At 41.5% G+C, this 23,836-nt stretch overlaps 1 protein-coding gene across 1 annotated transcript; it reads right to left on the reverse strand.

Annotated features, from left to right (window-relative positions):
* Positions 1-6,014: 6,014 nt before the first annotated feature.
* FAM241A (family with sequence similarity 241 member A) lies at positions 6,015-22,579 on the reverse strand. The gene is made up of 2 exons (XM_051789716.1): positions 22,417-22,579; positions 6,015-9,798 (listed from the first exon to the last, which is right to left on the reverse strand). The coding sequence occupies exons 1-2, from the start codon at positions 22,525-22,527 to the stop codon at positions 9,553-9,555; spliced, it is 357 nt and encodes a 118-aa protein (XP_051645676.1). The 5' UTR covers positions 22,528-22,579; the 3' UTR covers positions 6,015-9,552.
* Positions 22,580-23,836: the final 1,257 nt, after the last annotated feature.

Here is a 23,836-nt window from a genome sequence, read left to right on the forward strand (position 1 = left end):
GTGAGATGCTTTTCAAGAACAGTATATTATATGACTAATAAAGACAGAAGTGCACAACCCCATAGTTATGGGGGGGGTGGGGACTGGAATGGGAGTCAGGGAAATGCCAGGCACAGCTCAAGGAAGGAGAAGGCCCCTTTGCAGATGCTTGAGATGAAAAAGACCCATATTTCAAGAAATAAGATCCTACATAAGATATTATGTGCAGTATCTTTTAAAAAAGTCTTTGTGAAGACATTTCAAACTGGGTAGCACCAACCTTCTAAATAATACAATAGTTTCCATTTGTGTGTATGTTATTAGTAGCAAAATATGAAGAAGACACTCCCAAAAGAAATGACATTTAATAATTTTTTTACTGCGTCCAGAAGGGAAGGTAACACATATTGCATGTCTGTGAACTGCAATTCTAGAATGGCTTTGCAAATTTCTGCTGTTAATAAAGCCATTGAAGCAGGAAGAGATGAATAAAGATAATCATCCCAATGTATGGCACTGTGAATTTTTTCCGTGGAGCGCTTCAGTGATTTTTTTACAGTGATAATGGCATGGACCCTTGTGCCTGTGTACATTTTTGATAGAGTAAGCTCCATTTCTCCTCCTCAAGATAAAGCACTTTTGAGCTCAGCAACAAAACGATGTTGATTCAGGAACACACAGAAAATACCCACATGCATTCAGCTGGCATCATGTGGTAGCTGCTGAAACACAGCCACCACAAGGAAACAGGCTGTGGTACAGCTCTTCAGGCAACTGCTAGGACATATGGAAACCCCAGGATGCCCTGGGAGGTGAAATGAGAAGTGTTATTTAAAGACTCGCTGTGTTTTCATTTTACAAGAGTAGTTCAAATGCCACTTCTATTTGAGAAATAAACTATTCTATGTATTCCTTATAAAAAGCCCCAAAGGAGAAAATCATAAATCTACGCTTAGTTGGTTTTTAAAGTTCAGAGCCTGTTCTATTTTAGTCTATGCATCTACACACTTGGCAAAGCATTCCACCTAAACAAACTGTCAGCCAGAAATCTAGGCAAAGGCTTTACAATCCCATAAAGGCCAGAATTACCCTTGCCCACGCACCAGCACAGAGACAGAGGAGAGGCAACATGTGCCTGCCCTGTTTAAGGTCACTGGAGATGCAGGTGACTTCTGTCATGAAAGACATTAGCCTTCAGAGCAGCACTGTCATGAGACTGTCCTGATGGCTTTCTTCCTGGGGTGTCAAAAAGCCAGGATGCAGATTTGCTTCAAATCCACCACGGCATAAGCCCTGCTGTAAACACAACTTGGACTCCAGGACACAGGGCAACAGAAGGACATTTTACTGAGCAGGATGACTGCCCTCTGTCCTGTGTCAACAGCAGCATTTAACGAGCTTTCAGCTGCTTAGTGGATTGAATGACAATGGATTGAATAAAAACATAATACAATTGAATAAAAACATAATACAAAAATGTCAAGATGGAAAATATTAGAGCTCAACACTACTCAGGAGATAGAAATTTAACTCTAATGTTCATTGACTACAAGTGTGGGGAAAAAAAAAATCCAACAACCCACCAGGCACGTAGCAAATAAATCATTAACAGCGCTGAAAGTGAAGAGAATGTAATATTTCACTACTTCAGTGTTTTATGGGAAACTCCAAAAAAACCCCTTTGTATCTTACCAGTTCCCATGATAATTAAGCATCTTATTTCTGACACGCTTCTTCATGACTTTGTGTTACAGGGAAGGTTATTGCAGGCTGAAAACTCCCTTTGAATCTTCACAGTGATTTTTGTGGCTTTCAGATAAAGTCCCCAGGGTCAAATTCAAGTCGCAATGGAAGGCCCATATCCCACCCCCAACACTGCTCTTGATCTTGTTCTAACTGGTCTTGTCCTCTTAGTTTTCTTTAGGAATTCTTCCCAAACCCCTTCTCTGCAAAATCATCATGAAGATTCAAAGGGAGTTTTCATCAGCAGTCTCAATTAAGCTCAGTCAGAAACCTGCTTTAAAATGCTACTCCTCAAAGCAAGCAAAAGGAAATGACACATACAATGACAGAAGCAGAGCTGATTCTGAGTTAAATAGTTTCTGAGTTTCCCCAGGAGAACTCTGAAGCACTTAGGGAGGAAAAATCAGCACACTACCACTACACTGGAAGCAAGTGCATTCTATCTGGGAATAGCTACACTTTTCTCTCCCTCTACTTTCTGTATTACACAGTAATTTGAAGTGGAAAAATAAAGGTGGCAATCAGCAAGCTTTCAGAAATGATGGGAGAAGGGTAACATCAAAAAGGACCTGCGCTACCAGTTTCAAAATTTAAGTGGAGGATATAGAAATGCACTGAATTTTTTTTTCTTTAGCTCAGTTTCTCGAGTTCCTTGCAAAACACTGTCATTACAACACAACTGTCTCCCAGGAAACTGCAACAAAGCTCTCGCTGCACAAGTAACTAATAATCTCAAGCCTTAACTACAGTTTAAACCCTACCTGCTTCTTAGCACAGAACCCCTCACACCCTACAGATGGTGAAGCCCAGGTGACAAGACAGGCAAGTCTCAATAATGACAAAACCCCTGCCAAATGCAGGGTCATAACACTAAATAGTCCAACAGTCTTATCACCACTGAGGTATATCCATGGCAAGGAACAGACTCTCCCCAAAACATGTCTGGCTTTCTTTAAAAAAAAATAATAATAAAAAAATAAATCTAAGCTGATGCATCAGAACAAGAAAAAACAGACTGAACATAAAAAATACAGCAATTCTTATGTACCTGCTGAAGATCTTGGGATAAGACTAACTAAGAGCCAAGTTAACTCTACTGATAACAGAGCTCAAACAAATACTCTTTTATCTCTCTAATCACAGATGGAATGAAGAAACTGGATATCAAAATGGAAAAAAAATAATATTCAAATAGTTGCATGCCTTTGGTTCTCTTATCTACTAAGCATCAAAAATGGGCAGTAGGAACAGGAAGCTTCACAGAGAGGCACATAAATGTTTGTTCTGTCCAGAAAATTGTATGATCACACTTTTCCTAATCTTATTAGGACGAGGACATGACCCCATGTGCGAGACAGTATTTCCACTCTCAGCAGGAAGGGAAGGACAGTTATGTGAGTGCCCAGCTGTGTACAGATGGGCAGAGTGAGTCTGTTCAGCAGCATAAAGTCCCAAGCTCAGAGAGCTGAAATGCCCAAGGAAATCAGGTACTTGGCTAATGTGAGCTCTTGTTCAGCACCTAACAAGATACATACAGAAAGTGACAGCAAAGAAAATGCTGAAAACCTGCTTTAAGGCTTTGTGACACCAGCCAGGTAGCACTGAAGACACACCAGTCTCCCTGTGACCTGCCATTCCACATGCATGGGCTACTTACAGCCCTACTAGTAACAGCTATTGACAGTGAAGTGGCTTTCAAGAATTTTGGACTGATATTAACAACTTTTAGAAAGAACATGAATGAAAGAATGATTTAAAACAATAACCAGATAAAATATTCAAGATAAAGAATTAATAACCCCAAACACTGAAGAACTCAAATTTCATTCAAGTCAAGAAGAGACTTCCCGTTACAGACCAGGATTTTGGTTGACCAAGGGTTTTCCTTAATTAATAATTCATTTCCTTGCTATCGACTTCTTGTACCCAGGAAGTATGTTCCAGCTACTTAAGGAAGATAGCTACATTTAAAAACAGATAATTAATTTGTGAACTAGGGCAGAAAAATGGTCACTTTCTACCACCCATTCTGGACAGTATGCAAACCCATGTCTCTCGTACATTCATTACCCACACATCAGTTAGCAGCTTTATCCTCTAAAAGGAAGCCCTCATCAGTGTGCCAGTGACTAATTTGGCTCCCTTCTCACATATATTAATTAAACCCTCATCCAAATGCCGACTGGAAGATGAGCCCTTTTGCCTTGTAATGCTTTAAAATGCAATTAATGCTAAATGGTACATATAAAATATGCCTACAGACACAGATGGGTTCCAGAAGCAGAACCGTTTGCCGCAAGCAACATTCATTCTGAACACGAGGTGATGCACCAGGACAAGCCAAGAAACAATGGGGCTTAATTAAATTTCATTTAATGAACATAAACTCTAGATACGGTACTCTGTAACAGCTTTGTCTGAAACACTGTCTGATCAGATCCCTTGGACTGTGGTATATAACAGTCCTTCTCCTTCCATGCCACTTGAACTCCAGATATTTCAACAGTGCCTGGGACTGGGCAAGATGTTTCCCTAGCACTCCGGTAGCCTGCTGCAGGTGCTACCTGGGAGGGAGATGGTGCCCCTGAGGCTGCACCAAGAACAGCTCCTGTCATCAGAAGGGCTTCATCCAGTCACATCCCTCCTGCCACCTGAGAAGGGACGTGTAGTTTTCAATAAATTGCCTGGGAAAAAGCATTTATTATCACAGCTGCTTCATTTCCGTATTAATTGGAAAACACACATATAGGCTGGGGGGCATAAAAGAATTGTGACAACTGCATACAAGACACAAACTACAAGACTAATTTGAAAAGACCACAAGCTTGCATGCAAGTTAAAAAATGCTAAGTCCAATTCCCCTTTCCCATTCTCATCCTCTTTGGCTCCTCTGTGTAAAACTGAGCTGACGAAAGCTCAGTTTTCTTCAGTATGTAAAAGGAATACTGATGATTTTATATGCATTTGGAGACATTCCCAGAAATAACTGAGGCGTTGGCAGGAGCTAAGGGAAGTTAGAAGTCTACCTGCCTGTTTAAGCTTGAAACAACCCTGAGCCACACACTGCTTGTCCCATCGATTTTCAAAATCCTGATGCCAACCTATCAACAGCTCCTTACCCTACACATTTGCAGCACTCTCTTAGACCTTTGGCAACAGCACATTGCAGTTTGGAAACCACCACCTAAACCAGCAGATAAGCACTGCAAGAAATGAAGTGACTAACCAGCTTATGAATATTTTTTAAAAATCCTCTCTCTAATTTCCTCCCTTCTGTTGTTAAGCAGGCACACAGTGAAACAAACAAAATACCCATCTGAAAATAGGTTTTCTGTCTAGGTAGCTTTTGAGAAGACTGAATGATGAAAAAGCCTGAACCTTTGGCACAGAGAGAGACTGTTCAAAGTGAACACCCCTAGAGAAGGCAACACTACAGAGTGAAAGGAGGAACGTATAAAGGGGATGAAGCTGTCAGTTCTGGCAGAGGGGAGAGGCTAAGAAATAAAGTTCCCAAAACCTAGAGTAAAGCCCAGAATGGAAAGAATCAGAGATTGTTTTTGAATTTGCATGCACCCTATAAAAGGTCTGACAAGGATACTTCAACTGAGATAAAACTTTAAGGCTTGAATTTATTCAGGAATAAGCCTTACTTCTTCTGTGCACATCCACCAATGAGAGTCTGAAGGACCAAAATTCAACTTTGCTACTTTAAAAAAACCCTAAACTGGTTAACTAACTGTGCATCCTGAACAACACAGATACATTTAAGTATCTGTTGGATATGAATGGTTCATTCTGGCAGAATGAACACCTTTCAGACTTGCAGAAAAAAGCAATAACAACAGGTAAAAGTAGATTTGTTTTGAATCATTTACTGTTCTATACATATTTAAAAAAACCAATAAAAATCCTCAAACCTTTCTGTGGCACACCAATTGTCACTTCAAAGGATTTTTCGCATCCTTGACTACATCCGGTTCCTTCAGAGGCTGCTCTAGATGCAAAACAGATATGCTGTGAACTAAAATCTACTTTACAACGTAATGTTACCATTATTTGTTAACATCTTGCTCTACTATTTATTGTTTTTTGGTTCAGCATAATTTGCTGCACACAACCATACAGACCTGACGCAGTTTATTCAGCTCCTGCACTGCAGTTTTTTCTCCTCTAGCTGCAAGTGAACTGATTTCAGCAGCTATCTGAACATTGACCCATTTCATCTGGGCCTAACATGAAATTTTGAAAGGAGCCATGTAACATTGAACAAATCACCATAAAGAATTCACAGGTTCATTGATGGCAATACTTTTTATTAGAAAGAGTAACAAAGTGCTTTCCATAGAATTCACTTAATACAGAGTTTCTAAGAAATATGATTTTTCCTTTTCATATGGACAGTTTTGATGTGGTGATTTTTCAGTGCAAACAGGGTTCTCCAAGATTCTCCTGCGCGTGGGAGTTTCTTCTCTATACACAGTAGCTCAAACATTTATGCATTTGGTAGGTGTGAAATAGTACTGAAGAGTCCATCCTTTAAAAAAACGAGGTTATGTAAAACGCTTTCCATGTCACGCTAACCAACAGAAACTGCATCGTTTGTTGTTGAACACAGATTTAAGGGACATAATTCCTTCATACAGTCCTACACACAGATGCATAAAGGTGCTTTCAGTTCTATCAAGAACAATAACATTTAACACCATAAATAACATTATCAATTTTTACTATATAGGCAACAGTAAAATTGACTTTTTTTTTTTTAATTAACCTTCTGCTTTTTAGCTAGGGACATCCTTTGAGCACTTGGTGCTTCCTCTGCCTTGCAGCTACATCTGGATGGAATGAAGAATATAAGGCAATGACTGTTCACCCATTTCCTCTTTGTTTTGACACACATTTATGACCAGATTTTTTTGGACACGTATATGCATCGTTTCACCGCATTCCATTTTGCACTCTTTATGTCTGATTCTAACTCAGTCCCCCTTTTTCCTTAGCCCCTCTTTCCTTTCCTGCAAATGAGAGGGAGATAATATAGTAATTGCACAAAATTAGGACAGACAATTCAGTATAAGTTCTTATATATGAGGGAATGTATGAACAGGAGAGGGGGATTTTCCATGCAATACATTATTTTTCTTTTTCCGCTTTCAGTCAACCTAACACTATTAGGAGGATTATTTTTTCAGATTTTTAAAAATTAAAAACTTCCATGAAGGACAAGACATAGCAAGTTACCCTTAAGAGAAACCACACAAGACATTCACAATACACCATCTCAGTCCAAAAGCTACTTTTCCCTAGAGTACATGTATAACATGAACAGCGAACAACCAACTGAAATGAATTCATGAGCGCAACAGTCACAGTTATGCACATATTAAAAGGTTACACACATATAAACAATGTCCTCACTGAAGCTGTTGGTCACACTCACGATTCACCGTTCCCCATTCCATATGTACAGAGCAAGATCACCACCTCAAGGAAATACCACATGCCATCTCACAGCACAGCCTCTATACACAAGAGTACTACTGCAACAAGAGTATCACAGAGACACTTTTTCCTACAGGATGAAAGGAATTAGATGAGACCCTCTGAACAGTAACTGGATTGTGGGAAGAAAGAAAGAACTTTTTTTTTTTTTTACTTTTAACGACAGGATGCTTTTGTAGTACAGCCCTTACACAGGAGAAGAATACACATAAACCCACCATTCTATCTATACAAATTACGCAGAGGTGTAAACAGATGTTCTGCTTCGAGGGGACTTGAAACAAACTCAAAGTTTACCCCTAGGCACTTTAGAGCACAGAGCTCCTGCCTCTGAGCTCAGCCTGTACTTGCTGTTTGCTTTGGGTCTTCCAGATGAGAACAACAAATCCCTGCATCCAGAAACACCTTCTGTTGTCCAGCATTTCCCTGCTACAAGTGTAACTATTTAACTATGTGCCAATCAACACGGGTTGCCATCTGACCACAGAGCTGGGGCCTCAGTCCCACTTCCCTGCAGTCCTGATGGTTCAGCAAAGCCTCTCAGATCCACAGTCAAGGTCATCTGAAGATCCAGACAGGCAACCTGGCTCCTCAGAAGGTAACTACATGTTCATTAGAAAAGCACAGAGACATGTCTGCAGATGGCATTTCAGTACATAAAGACTTTAAAGGAGCTGGGCCTTCATGTTTACTGCCCTAAATAACAATTATTTCCCTAACAGGAAAGTCCATAAGGACTGGGGCCAGAGGCCCTGGAAATAGAGCCTAGCAGTCAACATGGTCCATGCAGGCATAAAGCTGGCCTTGAAAATCCAGTTGCAGGACTGGGACCATACAGAAACTTCCCCTAACTTCAAAAATCTCTGAATAAGACAGCATTTTCAACTAATTGATTGTTGATCTAATTTATTGTTCTTTAGGAAAAAGTCACCGCAAAAGTTTAAGTAATTTTCTGTGAATTTCACATCTCCTATTACATTTATTTCAGTAAATATATAATTTCACTGGACCATAGATTAAGTCAATTTTGCAATTTAAGTTTCTTAGTAAAAGTAATGTACACCAACTATTAAATTGGCAGCCTATTTAGTAGTAGTATTAAAGCAGAAGTACTAAAGATTCTGTTTCATTTTACTGTTTTTCTTCAAACCTGGAAATATTCAGTACACCCCTGGTGTGGCCCCTGGGGAGTCAGAGTGAAGTATATACCCTATTCCCTAATTTGTGTGGCCCATGACATATATCTATAGGTAGGCATTTTTTGTTGCCCAGTGTGGAAATGAATCAGTTAAGACTACTAAATAAAATGACCACCTGGATTCAACTACATTCTTGCCCTGCATGAGGAAACAGATCTGGTTTGCTGACGTGAGCAAGGCTTTAGCTGATGTGAGCCCACACTGCAAAACCAGGGAAGCATTAAGAGATCTAGTCTGATATCTGGTTGTTCAGACACTTCACACACCACCCAGAGGAAGCAGACAACATCCTAGCACTGCTGTCTGGAATGGCAACTCTCCAACACTGCAGCTGAAACTACCTACAAACTCCATGAATTATCCAAATATTTATGTTAAGAAGGAGGGCTGGGGGAAAGAGCAAGTACAAAAAATAAAGAAAGAAAAATAGCAGCAGGAGCTGAGTACATTTCAAAAAAACAAGGCAGAGCTGCATTAGACCATTTGGCCAATGTAGGACTGCAATTTCTCCTTAACAACAGCTGAAGCCTTGTGTGCCGTCACTAATATTAGTATAAGAGCATTTTGCTGGTATAGCTTGTTTCTTAGGGGAAAGCTTACTATAAACTATACAAACAAAAGATGTTTTTGTGAATATTTGTCATTGTAGTTTGTTACTAAACCTCCCTTGTGCAGACGCAGCTTTTCAGCAGAACACTAACAAATTATGCAGATTCAGGGAACAAACAGAACATAAGCCTCCCACAACAGTGAAACAGGACACTCACATCGAGTATCCTCTTAAAATCAGCAGGAAATTTTCACTATACAAAGCAAGAAGATGGGGAGATGGGAGTGAACAACAAAAAGCCAGTGTTTGGGCTAAGGCCCCAAGAGTGCAGAAAACAGTACATTTGACACCATTATATTACAAACATCTCCTTTCCCCATACCCCCCAAAGATGTAAGAGGGCACTGCTGATTTGGCTTAAAATGCATAATTTTAGTCCCTCTCACCTCAAATGTTGGAATTTCAGCAATTTGAAGCATTGCAGCTTTTGATATGCTGCCCATTTACTTTAAACACATAAATCCACTGACATAGAGATGGTGTAGAAATACATAATCTGAACAGTATCTATATAAAATTTTACTGTTGTACATAAATAATGACAAGGCACAGAACAGCAACCAGTCCAAGAGCTTGTAGGCCAAGAAACCAGAGCATAACCCAGAAGAATATAATTATTACAGGTTCTACTATCCGTTCTCCAAAGTACATCCTTGTGAAGCCTATTCTGATAAGGCTTTTGTTTAGTTCGCCGAAGAGAGTCCCCATCTTTTTATAGTCATCTATTACAGGTTCTGTGGTGTGGTTCCTTTGCTCTTGCTGGACCTGTGGACAGAAGACAAAATAAGGAAATATGTTGTACAATCTTATTGCTGTCATTATGAACAAGTCTCATCTATTTCTGTTTGAATGCATAAAACTAAGATACACGTGCAATAAATTTATTCCTTAAATCAAGATATTGAAAACGCTACGTAGCTTGTGACTTTGGCACAATGTTAACGATGTCACTTTTCCAAACTGGGACACTAAAGTACTTCTACAAACATATGATAACCTGTCTCCCCTCAAGACACCAGTCTAGAGGGGTAAAGCTCTCCTGCAGGTCACACATCTTACCTGTCTGTGCAACCTGTCTGTGGTTGTCAGGATAAACAAAGTGGAATGAAATGCCAGTAATTTCAGGGAGGGGATTTAGTTGAAGTAGATTTGTTATAAATTATTTCCAGAATATCTTCAGAACCACAAGAATGATACAAAACTATTAAACATGAACTATGAAGTATTTCACACTGAAGCACAAGGGAACTGAAGGGCTACTATCACTGCTGAAAGAAGGGCATAGGACTCAACTAGCAAGGTGACAAACATCTATCCCAATGTTGATGTAAGAAGCCATGCAAGTCAGGCAAAGGAAGACAGACCAAAGGCCTGCACAGATGCAAAGCAGTGGTACAAAAAAGCAAAGGGGAGGGGAAATAAGTGCTGGACTTTTTGCAAAGTGAACAGTGGTGGAACAAACACATAGGAAGGCAGAAGACCATCTTTAGATGAAGATATCACAGAGTTAAATATCACTTCAGAAAACGTGAATGTTTCTACATGTAAATTGCAACTAGATAAGAGGTTGAGATCTCTCATTTCCCAGTGTCCAGAGATCCTTTGCACAAAACCTTATTGTCTTTTGTTTGCATATGACAGGACGAACGTGATTTAAAGATGATGAACGTAAGTCTCCTAATGTTTCCATTAGGCAGCAATGAAAGCACATGAAGTAGGTACTCATCAATATTTCAGTCGACTGATCAATGGGTCCTACAAATTGCCTGCAAACTCTATGGGCAATTAGCCTACTCCCAGATTCAAAGCAAACATGTTCTGTCTTCAAGGATGAAAGCTATTCTGCATCCCTTGTTACATGGCATGGCCTTGGTAGAGAAACAGAAATTCCCTCCCACAGCAGTGCCAGGGTCTCCATTAGAGAGGAAGTAACAAAGTGAATTCCTATTCCCACAGAAGAACATCCAGCAAAGACCAAAGGAAGACTACTGTTTTTCTAGGCCAGACTTTAGGCCACAATGCAGAACCTGCCTGCTGAGTGAAGGCTGGGTGAAGCTCCACAGCTGCTACTGAAAAAAACCCCCAACAAAACCCAAACAGTCCATCAGTTGAGAGTGCTTGGATATTTTTTTATGTGTTTATCCATAAAGAGTCTGGTTTAAGCTTCAGTACAGAATCCCAGAAAGGGAGGGGTGCAGGAAGCCTAAATAGTAACATGTTCATAACTAATTCATAACTAACATTGTGTTCACTCTTTCTGCGGTTCTACACAAGAGCCTGAGTGTGGAGAACTGCAGGACTGGAGGTTAGTACAGCCAGACACCCCCTCGTCTCCTTTCAGTCTGCTTCTCAAACCCTGATCATTTTCTCCTCCTTACTGGGTGTGGAAACTCCAGTTTTCAGCATTTTGGCTTTAACTGTGCTTTATTTAATTCAAATAAATGTTGACTTATTAATTCCAGTGTTTCAAGATTAGTCTCTTCCGGAAAGGCAGAGCCTCTTGTGAGCTCCTGCAGACTAGGCAGGGCTGGGAACACAATGTTACTACAGGAACTCTCATCTCTCCATTCCCAAAAAGCACAGGGAGCCAAACAAGCTAAGTGGTATTTTGATCAAAACAACTAGGGAAAAGAGAAAGGATGCGCCAGGAAGGGAAAATATATTTATCTGCATCTTGCACGCAGAGACCAGAGGGAGCATACGCCTGTGGGACGAGGGCAGAGGGGATCAGAGCACAGCTCCCAGCTCGTGTCAAGTGCTGCAGGGATCACTTCTGAGAGAAACAGTCTGCAGGAGAAATCACTACATTTTCTAGCAAAGTAGCCAGTGAGAGGGAAACAAATGCATCACCTCCTTGCCTCTGGATTGCTAGTGGTACTAACAAAGGCTCCTGGGAGCCTTTGCAAAGAGCAAGCCCAGTGCAGCACTGGCCAGGAGGCCACCAGCAGGAATGTGTCTGCAAGCTCCTCTGCAAGCTCCATCTCACTGGGCCAAGCATGATTAACTCTACGTGACCACGCTGACAACATCTCTCCTGGTACGAGGCAACTGTAGGACATGGGATTTCGCTTGCAGCCCCTCCTGCTTTGATAAGGTAACAGCAAGGACTGCACGCAGTCTCTTAAGCAGGGTACAGAGTGAATTCCACCTCACTTAGGCAGTCCAGGTCTTTTTGATTTTTTATTTACCTCACCCTCGCCTTCTCAAACAAGGGTAGATTCATTAATTCCTAAAGCGATTATGCAAAGGCAGCTTCCAGGTGCAGAGACTGACAAGTATGTGTTTAATTACGGAACAAGTGTCAAATTTTCCCAAATATTTTCAATAGCTTACAAAACCTTTCAAAATGATCGTGAAGATTCTCAAGACTTCAAAGTCTGCTTCAGTTAATTCAGGTTGAATACATCTTGCTTCAGGCAACTCAGCAAAAAGCAAGCGAAGCTGAAAACATGATCAGCCGTGAAACACTGATGGCATGTTCTTCTTTGCTATTGCATAATAATTTACATGCTGAGCAAATACCTTTCTTCTGAGGTGTAGCTAAAATAGAGCTATTAGGGCAAATACTCCAGATCACTAAAGATTGTTAAATAAGCTTAACACCGCAGCTAGAATTTTTCTCACTAATTTTCAGGGTAACAGTAAAATGGCACGCAATCCCATATATGTGCCAGTAGCTCTCAAACCATAGCCTCAGAACCAAATACTTTTTTTCTCCCAAAAGTACTTTTCTAAACATTTTTAGAAATTGACCATCTTTAGCAAACAAGCAGTTCCCAGCTGACTCTTAATTTTTACAGAACTATTTTCACAGGGCTATTTTCATACTAAATCTTGCTGAATCAATCAGCCTGAAGCCAGACAGACACTACCATAAAGAAAAAATGCGGAGAGAGAAATGTACCCATTCCGAGCAGTTGCAGCCCCCCCACACCCCTACAAAACTTCCTCATTTAAAAGCACAAGAAGTTTCTGTTTCAAAGTTGCTAGTTTTAAAAATCAACAACCCAGCCTTGGCTTCATAACTTCTAAGAATCATTTCTGTGAGGGAACTTCTTTGCCTGCAAGTGCTCCAGAGAAAGTATGCTTTTTCCAGGCCTTCCCAGCAGCTCTTCTCCTTATAGCTAACGTGTACTTTGCAGGGGACACCCCCAGACTTCATCTGCCACAATGCAGGAGGAAATGTAAGAGAGAGACACTTCAACTGCACTAGTTTGTTTGCCTTTCCTCACTCTTTGAACACAGGAGCAGCAAAGAAATGCAAAGGGACTGCGGAACAGAAGTGCAGCCAGAGATATAGATGGATATAGATTAATGCATGCCCAAAATATCTCCTGAAAAGAGCAGTACTGTCTCCCCAACTTCTCTCTCCTCCTTCCTCCAGCTGGCTGAAAGACACTAAATACACACATATAGTATTATTCCTGAAGGATAAAGGAGAATGGGGCTTTCCTGAGCAAATAAATCTAAATAAGAATGTATTAGAAATGCTGATTGCATTTGTTTCCTAACCTAATGTTTCTTATCAAATTACTGTAATGAATTACTTCTTACTGTAATTTAAATAAATTTTACATCAAAGATTTTATTTTAGACTTACTGGGATCACCTAGTCTGAATCTACTCTCTGCCAGTTTGAAGTCATTCCCCCTTGTCCTATCCCCACGTGCCCTTGTAAAAAGTCCCTCTCCAAATCTCTTTTAGCCTCCCTTAGCTATAAGGTCTTGCTGGAGCCTTCTCTTCTCCAGGCTGAACAGCCCCAGCTCTCTCAGCCTGTCTGCACGAGAGAGGTGCTCCAGCCCTCGAAGCATCTTCATGGTCCTCCTCTGGACTCACTCCAGCAGGTCCATGTCTTTCCTGTGCTGGGGGCTCCAGAGCTGGATGCAGTACTCCATACTCAATTTCATATTTGGTTTCTGTTTTTTTACTTTACTTAAAAACAGAGTTATCATATGGAACAGAAGGGGAAGAATCTGATCTGCCCTACTGCTTAGCATACACAATGTCCTTTGCAAGCCCGCTGCTACACGAAGGTGCCCATCAAGCCCCCCATTTCCTCTTGTCTTTTCAGATATTTGGTATTATAAAATTTCCCTCCGTATTCAAAATGGCACATTTTCATCAGCAAAGCCATTGTCTGCTGTCTTCCACTGTTTACTGGCAGAAAGTCAGAACTTGAAGGTCCAAACTCCAAAAAACTTTATACAGGAACTTGGTAACTAAATTTTCCTAGGTTTTATGGCCAAATGGCTTAGGGGCTTTGATACTTTAGGGAGAAACATAACGTGCCCTCTCAGATTTGATGCAGGATGCCATAAAATCACCTTCTTTTCAGAATTAAACTCTTTAAGGATGTCAGAGAGGAGATACTAAGCCCAAGTTCTGTCTGCTTCCAGCACAGCTGATGTTCCTACATCCCTGAAGTGCTTCTGAAAAAATCCCCCATGTAATTGAATGTTTTCCTTGGCTAGCTTTAAAACAACAGAGAAGGTAAAGTCAAGTCATCCTGCTGAACCCAACTAACATCCAGTTGTGGCTTTACCAGTTATGTTTGTCATCAACACAACACACAAAATTCCCTGTGTTCTGACCACTAACTACCCTTGCTTATGGCAAACTTCCACCACATTCACTCAAACTCACTGCTTCCTAAATTCAGGAAAGCACATGGTATGTCATGAGCAGAGGCCACTTCACACCAGTCTGACAGGAGGATCCTTTTCTTGCTTATTCCCTTCCTATCAAGGGGTGTTTTGATCACGCAGAGACACATGAGATCCCATTGGAACATCATCCCCCTGGAAAGAGGCCATCTTTTCAAGGAGTCATATGCTACTCAGTGGGAGAGAAGGATAAAGTTAGGCACTGAACTTTTCACAATGGCTTAAGACTGATCCCTGTCTGCATCTCCTAAGTGTAATGTAGCCAATGCAAGGTCTTTTCCTCTCAAATTGCTGGGAGCACACAGTTCCTGCCTCAGACCATTTGCAGATCACACCAAGGCAAGTAAGTCTGCCAAGCTCTTGGAGGATGCAGAACACAAATGGATCTGAAGGGGACAAGAGCCTCACTTGGGAAGTTACTTTCCTGTGGCTAGATCAAAAAGAGCATGGAAGCCCAGATTTAGCATTTATTTTTTTCTGCTGGGAGGACCGAACAGCTGTAAAGTAACCACAAGGAGTCTCAGTCCTGTAACCTCATCACTGCACTAGCTGTGGGGAGAACAGGTATGGTTATGATCTTTCGGGTATTTCACCTGATGAAGCAGCAGGTCCACAGTTTTCCACACTCAGCCTAAGGATCTTGTGATGGCATGTTTAGTTTGGGATTTTTTTGTGTGTGTGGAAAAAAAACCCCAAGTAACTGATTTGAGTGAAATAATTGGATAAAGTTCAACTGCTTTTGTTCTGTGGGAGGAAGTAGATGAACACAAGAAACCTGTGCCACTTGACGATTCAGGGTATTTTGTCAGAAAAAGAAAATAAAAATCCATTCAACTCCTCTGAAGGTATAAGATCCATCAAACCAAACCAAATAGCATTCTTCTATTTTTCATGACTAATGAATTGAAGAAACCTCAACAATCTTCTCTTGCTCAGACAACTTGAAAAATTCCCACCCCACACTCAACAATAGCACCAAGCTGAGTACAAGTCCATCATTTTCTCTTTTCTTGCATCATCTCCCTGAAACAGGATTAGACAAATGTGAACTCCAACAATGGGGGAGAAATGTCCAATGGATTGGGAAAATAATTACTCTCCATGTAAAAACATTATTTTACAGTCAAAAAGTGCTGCTGGGCAAAGAAGGTAAAGAGAGAAGACACAAAGGTATAAACAATATCCATCTTCCCCCACAAAAAAGCAGCAGCATCTCCAAATTGTTTGATGTACCTCAGATCACAATTCATCACATGTACAGTTATAAAAGAAAGAAAAAGGAATGGCACATTTAAGAGACTTATTTCCACATCAGATAGAAAAGAAACCCCTTTTGAGTTTTGTAGTAAACGTGTTTAACGTCATCTAAATGAAATCTTAAAGAAAAAACTGCAATAAAGAAAACACGGGGATATCACATTTACATACCCACATGCACATTTCACCTTTTTTTTTTCAAGTAAAAGGTTTCCTCTGCACGATTTAACTGCTCACTATCTATTTTACTCCAGTTGTGGTTATTTTTACTCCAGGGAACAGGTGGTGTGTCTGCTAGCTGAAGCCCACAGACACTTAAATGTCAAAAAAGCCAGTGAGATACGACTTAATGGACATGCTAACTTACTGGAAAATACTCGTATATTTTTGAAAGCTGGGACATTAATGTTCAGAAGCGAGTGCATCACAGAGTCATCTGTTTTTAGAGGATGCAAACTAAAACTGAAAGCACTTTAGGACCAACCTTAAGGAAAATACAAGACATAAGTGAGCACGAGAGAGACCAGGATGGATGAAATCACAAGCTCCCTCCCCTCCAAAACAAAGAGACCAAGTTCTGCTGGGTGCAGATGGGGATACGTATCAGCCAACACACAGTTACAAGTATTTGATAATTAAATAACCAGCCATTTTAGTCCTGGAGGAACGAATCACTCGGTACTAAAATCTTGCTGGTACTCAGCCATCTGACTGTCCAGTGTATTGCCACGGACAGGCTTTGGAGATCTGCAGTGAACAGCAAATTCCCAGGTCACGACCTCCTCTTTCTCCGAACCACCGCCTCATCCCATCGCAGGGCACCAGCACAAAACCCTGCCAACGCACTGGTTGGGTGGGTGCAGGCTTTCTGCTTCCTACTCCTCCACATATGCAAAAGAGACAGTTTCGTTACTAGTAACACCTGGCATGTGATCAGGATTTCACCCTGCTTTCCTACACTTAAAAGGTAACTTATGTTCAATTAAAAGAAAGTGAAATTTGCCCAAGAAGGGCAAATAATTTTATTGGAAAAGTTTCTGATTTTCTTCCTCTTCCACTACAGCAGGAAAAAAAACAGTATCCCTTTGTATCCTTTGCTAGCATAAAACTAACAATTAGTATTTAACCTTGGAAATGTAAGCAGTAAAAAGATCTTGATATTCGGCCAACAGACTATTAAGACAACAAAATCAATTTCAACTGTCTGGAGGAAAAAAACAACAAACAAGGTTCATTTCTCTGGGCTAATTTTAATCTGATATTTAAGTATGAAAAGATTAATAGATTAGGAAATGAGAAAAAAAACATACCTCACTTCCAAATGAAAAACAAGATAGAAAAAAACTAAGTTTAACTTGTTCCTCTGAGAAAAAGAAACAAATGCAAGAAAAGTAGCAAAAAATCTTTATACCAAAAGCACTGTACAGCAGCTACCAATAAAAGTGACATACTTAGAAGAAGTTTAAATAGAAAGATTCCAAACTGAAGATTGGGTTAACATTCATTTTACAGCAGGAATCTAGACATCATTTATAAAATTGAGACAAGATGTTTCTATAGAAACAAGCAATAACATAAGAAAAGCAACAGCACTGGATTCCCCTTAGTCAGCCTTTACAGCAACTCAAGTTTAGAATCAACAGTTGCTGGAACAAACTTCAAAATACCAGGAGAGGTTTTGTGCACAGGAGATGAAAAGGCTTTTCCAGATACTTAACTTGTGCATGGGTGGAGCAGAGATGGCTTCAAGAGGAAAAGAGGTTTCTCTTGATAAACACAAAAATAAGTGTTGGGGTCCCATAATTTTGGGAGTAAATTTCCCCACCAAGAGAGCACCAGATAAGAAAGTGTAAAGACGGGAACCTAGCACAGGAGGGTTGTGGGAGAGGAAACCTGCCTGCCTCCATGTTAAGATTTACTGTCTCTCTTCTCCATTTTTGGGTGCTGTTTATGCTCCTCCTTATGCTCCTACTACTGCCCCTGTAACTTGATCCCATCCATGCTGCAATTTTACATAGAGACTAGATCAAATGCAGTACTAATTCATCTTTTCCTTACACCTGCAACACTAAATTTCCATAGGATTTTGTTTATTAGGGTTCTCCCACTAAAACTGGTCAGCTTGACCCAGCAAAAGGCTTTCAATCCCTGTATGTTCAGCATGGTTTCAATGCACTGGTTTGCTAAAATGAAACAGCTGTTAATTCTGTCTTATAAAGAAAGGATTTCTATTTGCTTCTATCTCCAGAATACTTTTTTCTTTAAGAAAATGGGATCTTCACATCATTTAAGCAGAGCATGTTATCCTGCTTACTGTAGGCGCTGTAATTATGTTTGAAACGTTGGATTATTTTTTTTCTTCAAATGCTGTCAAGCCTCAGAAAACCCACTAATGCTTTTTAGAAAGTTACTATCACCTATTATTTTGTAGATATGAACCTCTGCAGCAGACTTAAATTATTTGTAGAGCCTGAACAAATTTGGGATTAAGCCTTCCCTGTCTGGTATGACTATTTTCAGAAACAAATCCCAAATGGCAAGCAGGAAAAAACTTCAATTTTCAGATTATCTCATTGTAGAATAAATCAGGAATAGGTTTCTAGCCTTAGGCATCAGTTTCCACATATACAAGTGCACTTCAAAACATTCTCGGCCGCTACTGATTTATGACAAACTATACCATTCTGTGCAACACAGCATACATCCATTCTACAGTCTGATGAACAATTAGGCATTTACACAAGGGATACCACAAATATGTTGATACTATCCTCTATTTCTGTTTCTGGTCATTCTTCCCATGCTGGAGAAATACTAGTGATACTCGAGACTTATACAAAAAGTTCAGGACTCGAACTTAGTTAAGACACCCAAACCTCCTCACAAAATTCTCAACAGGAAACACCCAAGCCCTTTTGTAATAGCACCTCTAAATCTGATGTCATCTATTAGAAGATAAAATACTCCGCTTATAGAGATAAAACACTGTTAAAAATAATAATAAAACATACCAAAGAGTTACAAACTCAGGTTAATGAAAAGGTGATCATCTAAGCTAATTTAATCTCCTTTTGAATACATGTATCACATATTAACTCTGCACTTAGACATTTTCTAAAAGCATTGGGTTTACACTTTAACAGCACTTTGGATTCTATGTATGCAAATCCAGTGTGAGGTGGAGATCCCAACCTCACTGAAGCAACTGGGGATTTTGCCATTGCCTTCAACTTTGATTATGAGAAACTAAATCCCATTACTTCCCAGACAGACAGTTTTCAGTCCTGAAGGAAGTCACAGTGCCACAGCTTTCAGGAACTCTGCTGTGACACAGTTTGGCTTCAAATTGCCTATGGACAGAGCAGGTGCTGTGTCTGCTGCTAACACCACCTCATCCCTTGCTGTATGGCATGTGCAAGACGCAGAAGACACAAAAAGGAGTTTTGCATCACCTTTTATTATTACAACACATACTTTTCTATTCTTATTTCATGGTTTAATTTATAGGTGTTGATGAGATTTAGACTGCACTAATGTGACAGTGGCTAACCTATTTTAGAAAGTGGGTTAGGGAAGGAGATTTGATCCTTATCTGTAGTGATGTTGAGAATACAGGACAATGTGTGTGTCTGACTAATAACTATTAACAGTTAGGAAAAAACTGTGAACTTGCAGGGCGAAGCAGCGACCTGCTCCCACAGCATCAGCAACAGCTAAATCTTTTGGTGCTTTCATGTACCACTTGCGAAGCCCAGCAGTGCAATAAAGGAGAGGTGGAAGAAACTACCCAGGTTCTGCAGTGCTTTGAAGACTACAGTAAGTGTAATTATTTTCATCTTTGCATGCAAACCTACAAAGGATATTAATCAAATTAGCATCCAGTTCAGCTCTCAAATCTAATCACTGAAGTAATTCTAGTCTATTCAAATAATGAATTCCAAAGGCTATGTATAAAATTTAGTTACATATCCTCCCATTTTTTTAAAAAAGTGCACGTGAGTAATTTCACTAAGCATGTCCTTGCTGACACAATAAATAAAAAATTAAACCCAGAGGGTTTGGCATTAAATAAGTAGACATTTCCTACAGAGTACTCTCTCTTAGAAAATATTATAGGGTGTATACATTATTATTTAGGTCCTGCTTGTCAGGAAGGTATTCTTTTAGCATTATGCTACAAGATATGATCTTACACAAACTGAGCTTATTTTGCAGGAAACAGGAAAAACAAATCATACCCAGGTTTGTAGCCTCAGATCCTCACCTAAAAAATCCTCTCAAATAAGGCCAAAGGATTTGCTCTCACGCAGGCTTTACTTCACACCAGCTGAGAGAAGTAAGAATTTACACCACCATCAGAGCAGACTTTGACTCCTTTCTTTTGCACTGCACATACCACTAAGGTGGCGCACGCATTTATACTTCAGGAGAGAATGTGAAACAGGAAAACATGAGTTGAGGATCAGAGTCTGTTAACAGTGCAAACACCCTTAGCAAACACAGCGACACTGCTGGGCCTCCATGAGGTACTCTAGTAAGGACTCAGCCTGGAAACAGGATTCCTGCCTGCTGGAACAGCGGTGTTCAGCAACAGCCCTTCCATGAGAGCACAAAAGGGCAGGGGCTACTGATTATTTTGAGAGAAATATCAACACATTCATGAAAGCAATAGAAGTACAGCACGTGACTAGCCTTGGTGACGCAGGAGACCTCCAAGTCAAGCTACATGTCTGTTCTTTTCTTGAACAAGAGAATCTGGGACTTTCTGTCAAAGTCTGCAGCAAGTGAACGCACCACCAACTCCTCACCTAGCTTTGCTCTTCCCCACACATAAAAATAAAATACTCCTATTTATTTATCAAATTATGATTAGTTTTTACTGCTATTTTATACAACATTCACGTTTTCTATGCATATTAAATAAAGGCAACTCATATTCCTTATTTCTAAATCTAGTTTATTATTTGCCCAGCTGCTGGCACCTCAGTACGCAGAAAAACTATTCCATGCTACAACAGTGAAATATTTCCAGTAAACAGGAAGGATTTTCTCCTCCGTCCTTGTGGCCTATTTAAAATTTCTGCCTTGATATCCTATTGTTATGCCCCAACTTGTCAGAAAGGGCCAGGATCACTACCTGGATCTGAGAAAAGCCAATAGAGAGTTTCTCAACCACATGTGCCTGTGTACAACCAAGCAGTACCTTTATACCAACTTTATTTTAAAATGTGTTTAGGGAACGTTGGAAGGCAGTTCTTCAGCATGCACCATCCCCTAGAAACACCATCACACTGGTCACTAAGAAGCAGCGGTAACCTGCAGGGAGCAATCTCCTCAGCAAAGAGTTACAACCAGTTTGAGAGAAAGAACAGATGAGATGATCTAATGCAACTTTTTAAAGTCTTTTTCCAGAGAAGACAGCAACAAGAACCAGCAAGTATTCCTGACTCTCCTGCGATATCCTGCAGGAGGGCTTAAGGACGCAGAGACAGGAACTGCTGAGCCTCTCTTGGGTGAGTTTGTCCTTACACTACATTCAGGTATGTGCCCTGCTCTGCACTATTTTTCTAGAGAAAGGGACAAGAAGATGCACTGACTTACGTAAATGGTGACCCAGCGAATTCTCAAGTACCAGCATATTTCACTGGCCCACTTCTAGATGTAATGTCTGGCAAGTACTACCAGACACTTCCAAATATTAAGCTATTTTATCTGTGAAAGGGCTCACTCATGGTTAAGGAGAGAGCATCTTATAAGAATCTTCAACAAAAAATGTTCTTCTTTTCTTTAAATAAAACATCAGTAAAGGTGCATTTAGAGCACTGCCTTTGTCTAAACACCGGGACGATGCTGTCTGCAAAACAAAGGGTACATGGAAAGCCAGTTTACAGTTAACAATAGGGAAACGGTCCTTTCATTCCCCAAGCAAAAAACCCATTTCCGTGCAATAAAGACATAAATTCTGAAGAAAGCAGACAAAAACCAACCAAGCAAAAGAGAGTTGGTGGTTTTCTCCAATTACAATTTATTAAATTTCAGGAGCAATAAAGAGACTAAAAGCTTAAAATATTCAAGTGAAGGAACACAAGAGCTAAACTACTGGGGAATTCCGGGGATGACAAGAGCACCCCGGTTATGTCCAGCGAGATACACGTGGATGCCGTGCGGGAACCATCTGCTCCCACCCTCTCCCAGCCGAACTAAGCGTCCCGAAGGGAAGAAGGAGGTTCAGGCGGGCCCACCGGGGGGATCCTCCAGCATCACGCGTGGGCAGCCCCACGCAGCTCGGCTGGGTTGCATAAGCCCCGCCGCAATGGAGCGTTACCCGGGAGCGATTCCCCCGCGTGGGCTGCACCGGGAACGCCACGGGAGAGGAACCAAGAGGCGTTCACGGGTTCCCGCCGCCCGACGGCGGGGCAGCCCCGGGGCCGCCCTCCCAGCCCCCCCTCCGGCTGACACCCACCTGCTCCTCCGGGCGCCGCCGGTGCCGGGCGGCCGCCGCCCCCGCTTCCCGCTCGCATTCCCCGGGCGGCGGCGGTGGTGGCGGCGGCAGCAGCTCCGCCGCCGAGCCCATGGCTCCTCCGGCCGAACGCAGCCCGCGCTCCCGCCGCTGCCGGGGCGGGACGGGGCCGTCACGGGGCGCGGGGAGCGGCGGGAGGGCGGCGCCGCGGGGAGCGAGGGGCGGCCCCTGGCACGGCCCCGCACCGGGACTGGGGGGGCCCGGGGCGGGGAACCTCCTGCTGCCGGGTCCCGAGTGGGACCGGAGAGCTGCTTGCTGCTAGTTCAAGCTGAAAAAAGCCCAACCCTACCGAAACCTAAACACCCACTTTCCCAAGCTTTTGTTAAAACCAGGAAGCGCCAGGTGTTAATAAAGCGTTAATTTTAGCACCACTCCCTGTTGGTATGTCCCTGGGGAGGAACGGCTGCCTCTTGGCAGTGCGAGGTGTGGCATTTGCTGTTCCTCCCTCGGGAAAGAGGAAACATTGGCCTCGCTCTTCCGAAGGTGTCTGGATCAGGTCCTCTTTCTTTAGAAGGAACTAACACACGCTAGGAAGAAGGAAACACAACAGCTAACCCAGAAGATGAGACTTGGTGTATGGAGGATTAGATTTAGATTAGGGGATGTTTAGATTGGATATTAGGGAAAAATTCGTCACTGAAAGGGTGGTCAGGCATTGAAACGGGCTGCTCAGGGAAGTGATGGAGTCACTGTCCCTGGAGGTATTTAAAAGATGCATAGATGTGGCACTTGGGGACATGGTTTAGTGGTGAACTTGGCAGTGCTGGGTTAACGGACTCGATGGTCTTAAAGATCTTTTCCAATCTAAATGATCCTCTGATTCTACATCAATAAAGTGCCACTGCACAGGGGTGTATTCAGTTCCTGCTCCAAGCACAACTGTACCTCTACAGAGAGGCCTCATTCCTGCCAGCCCTGCACATCTTATCCATGCTGTCAACCCCAGCACAGCACAGGAAGGACGGAGCCTGAAAGTGCAGCTGGATCTCAGTGCATGGCATTCCCAAACTCTAGTGGGACCACTGTCATCACCTTTACGCATCTTTTCTCCTCATCCAGAAGCCAGTTCATGCATTACGGGTGGCAGGTCTGCTTGGCTCAGTTTTCTTTGCACAAGCAATTACTGGAGGTGCTAACAGGTTGCAAGATAGTAGGATTCTGTGCAAATCAGACAGATTAATATTATATGGCTTTTTGGTGACTGTGTGTAGGTCCCACTGTCATTTGGAGTGAATTCTACCTGCTCTTTGCTTTTTCTGTCATTATTGTTTCCAACAATCAGCAATAGTTGTACCAAACCTAAAACCATAAAAAAGAACCGCTCAGGGTACTATGATATAGTCACACCTTCAGGCTACAAGCA

Source organism: Manacus candei, unplaced genomic scaffold (genome assembly GCF_025592945.1).
Source record: "Manacus candei isolate 608988 ecotype Guabito, Panama unplaced genomic scaffold, ASM2559294v1 h1tg000028l, whole genome shotgun sequence".
NCBI classification, from domain to species: Eukaryota; Metazoa; Chordata; class Aves; order Passeriformes; family Pipridae; genus Manacus; species Manacus candei.

Bases quoted from the DNA above. Each gene is read 5' to 3' on its own strand.
- FAM241A (XM_051789716.1), bottom strand. From the start codon at position 22,527: ATGGGCTCGGCGGCGGAGCTGCTGCCGCCGCCACCACCGCCGCCGCCC. The intron at 9,799-22,416 runs GTGGGTGTCAGC...TTCTGTCCACAG, and splicing joins GGCGGCGCCCGGAGGAGCAG to GTCCAGCAAGAGCAAAGGAA.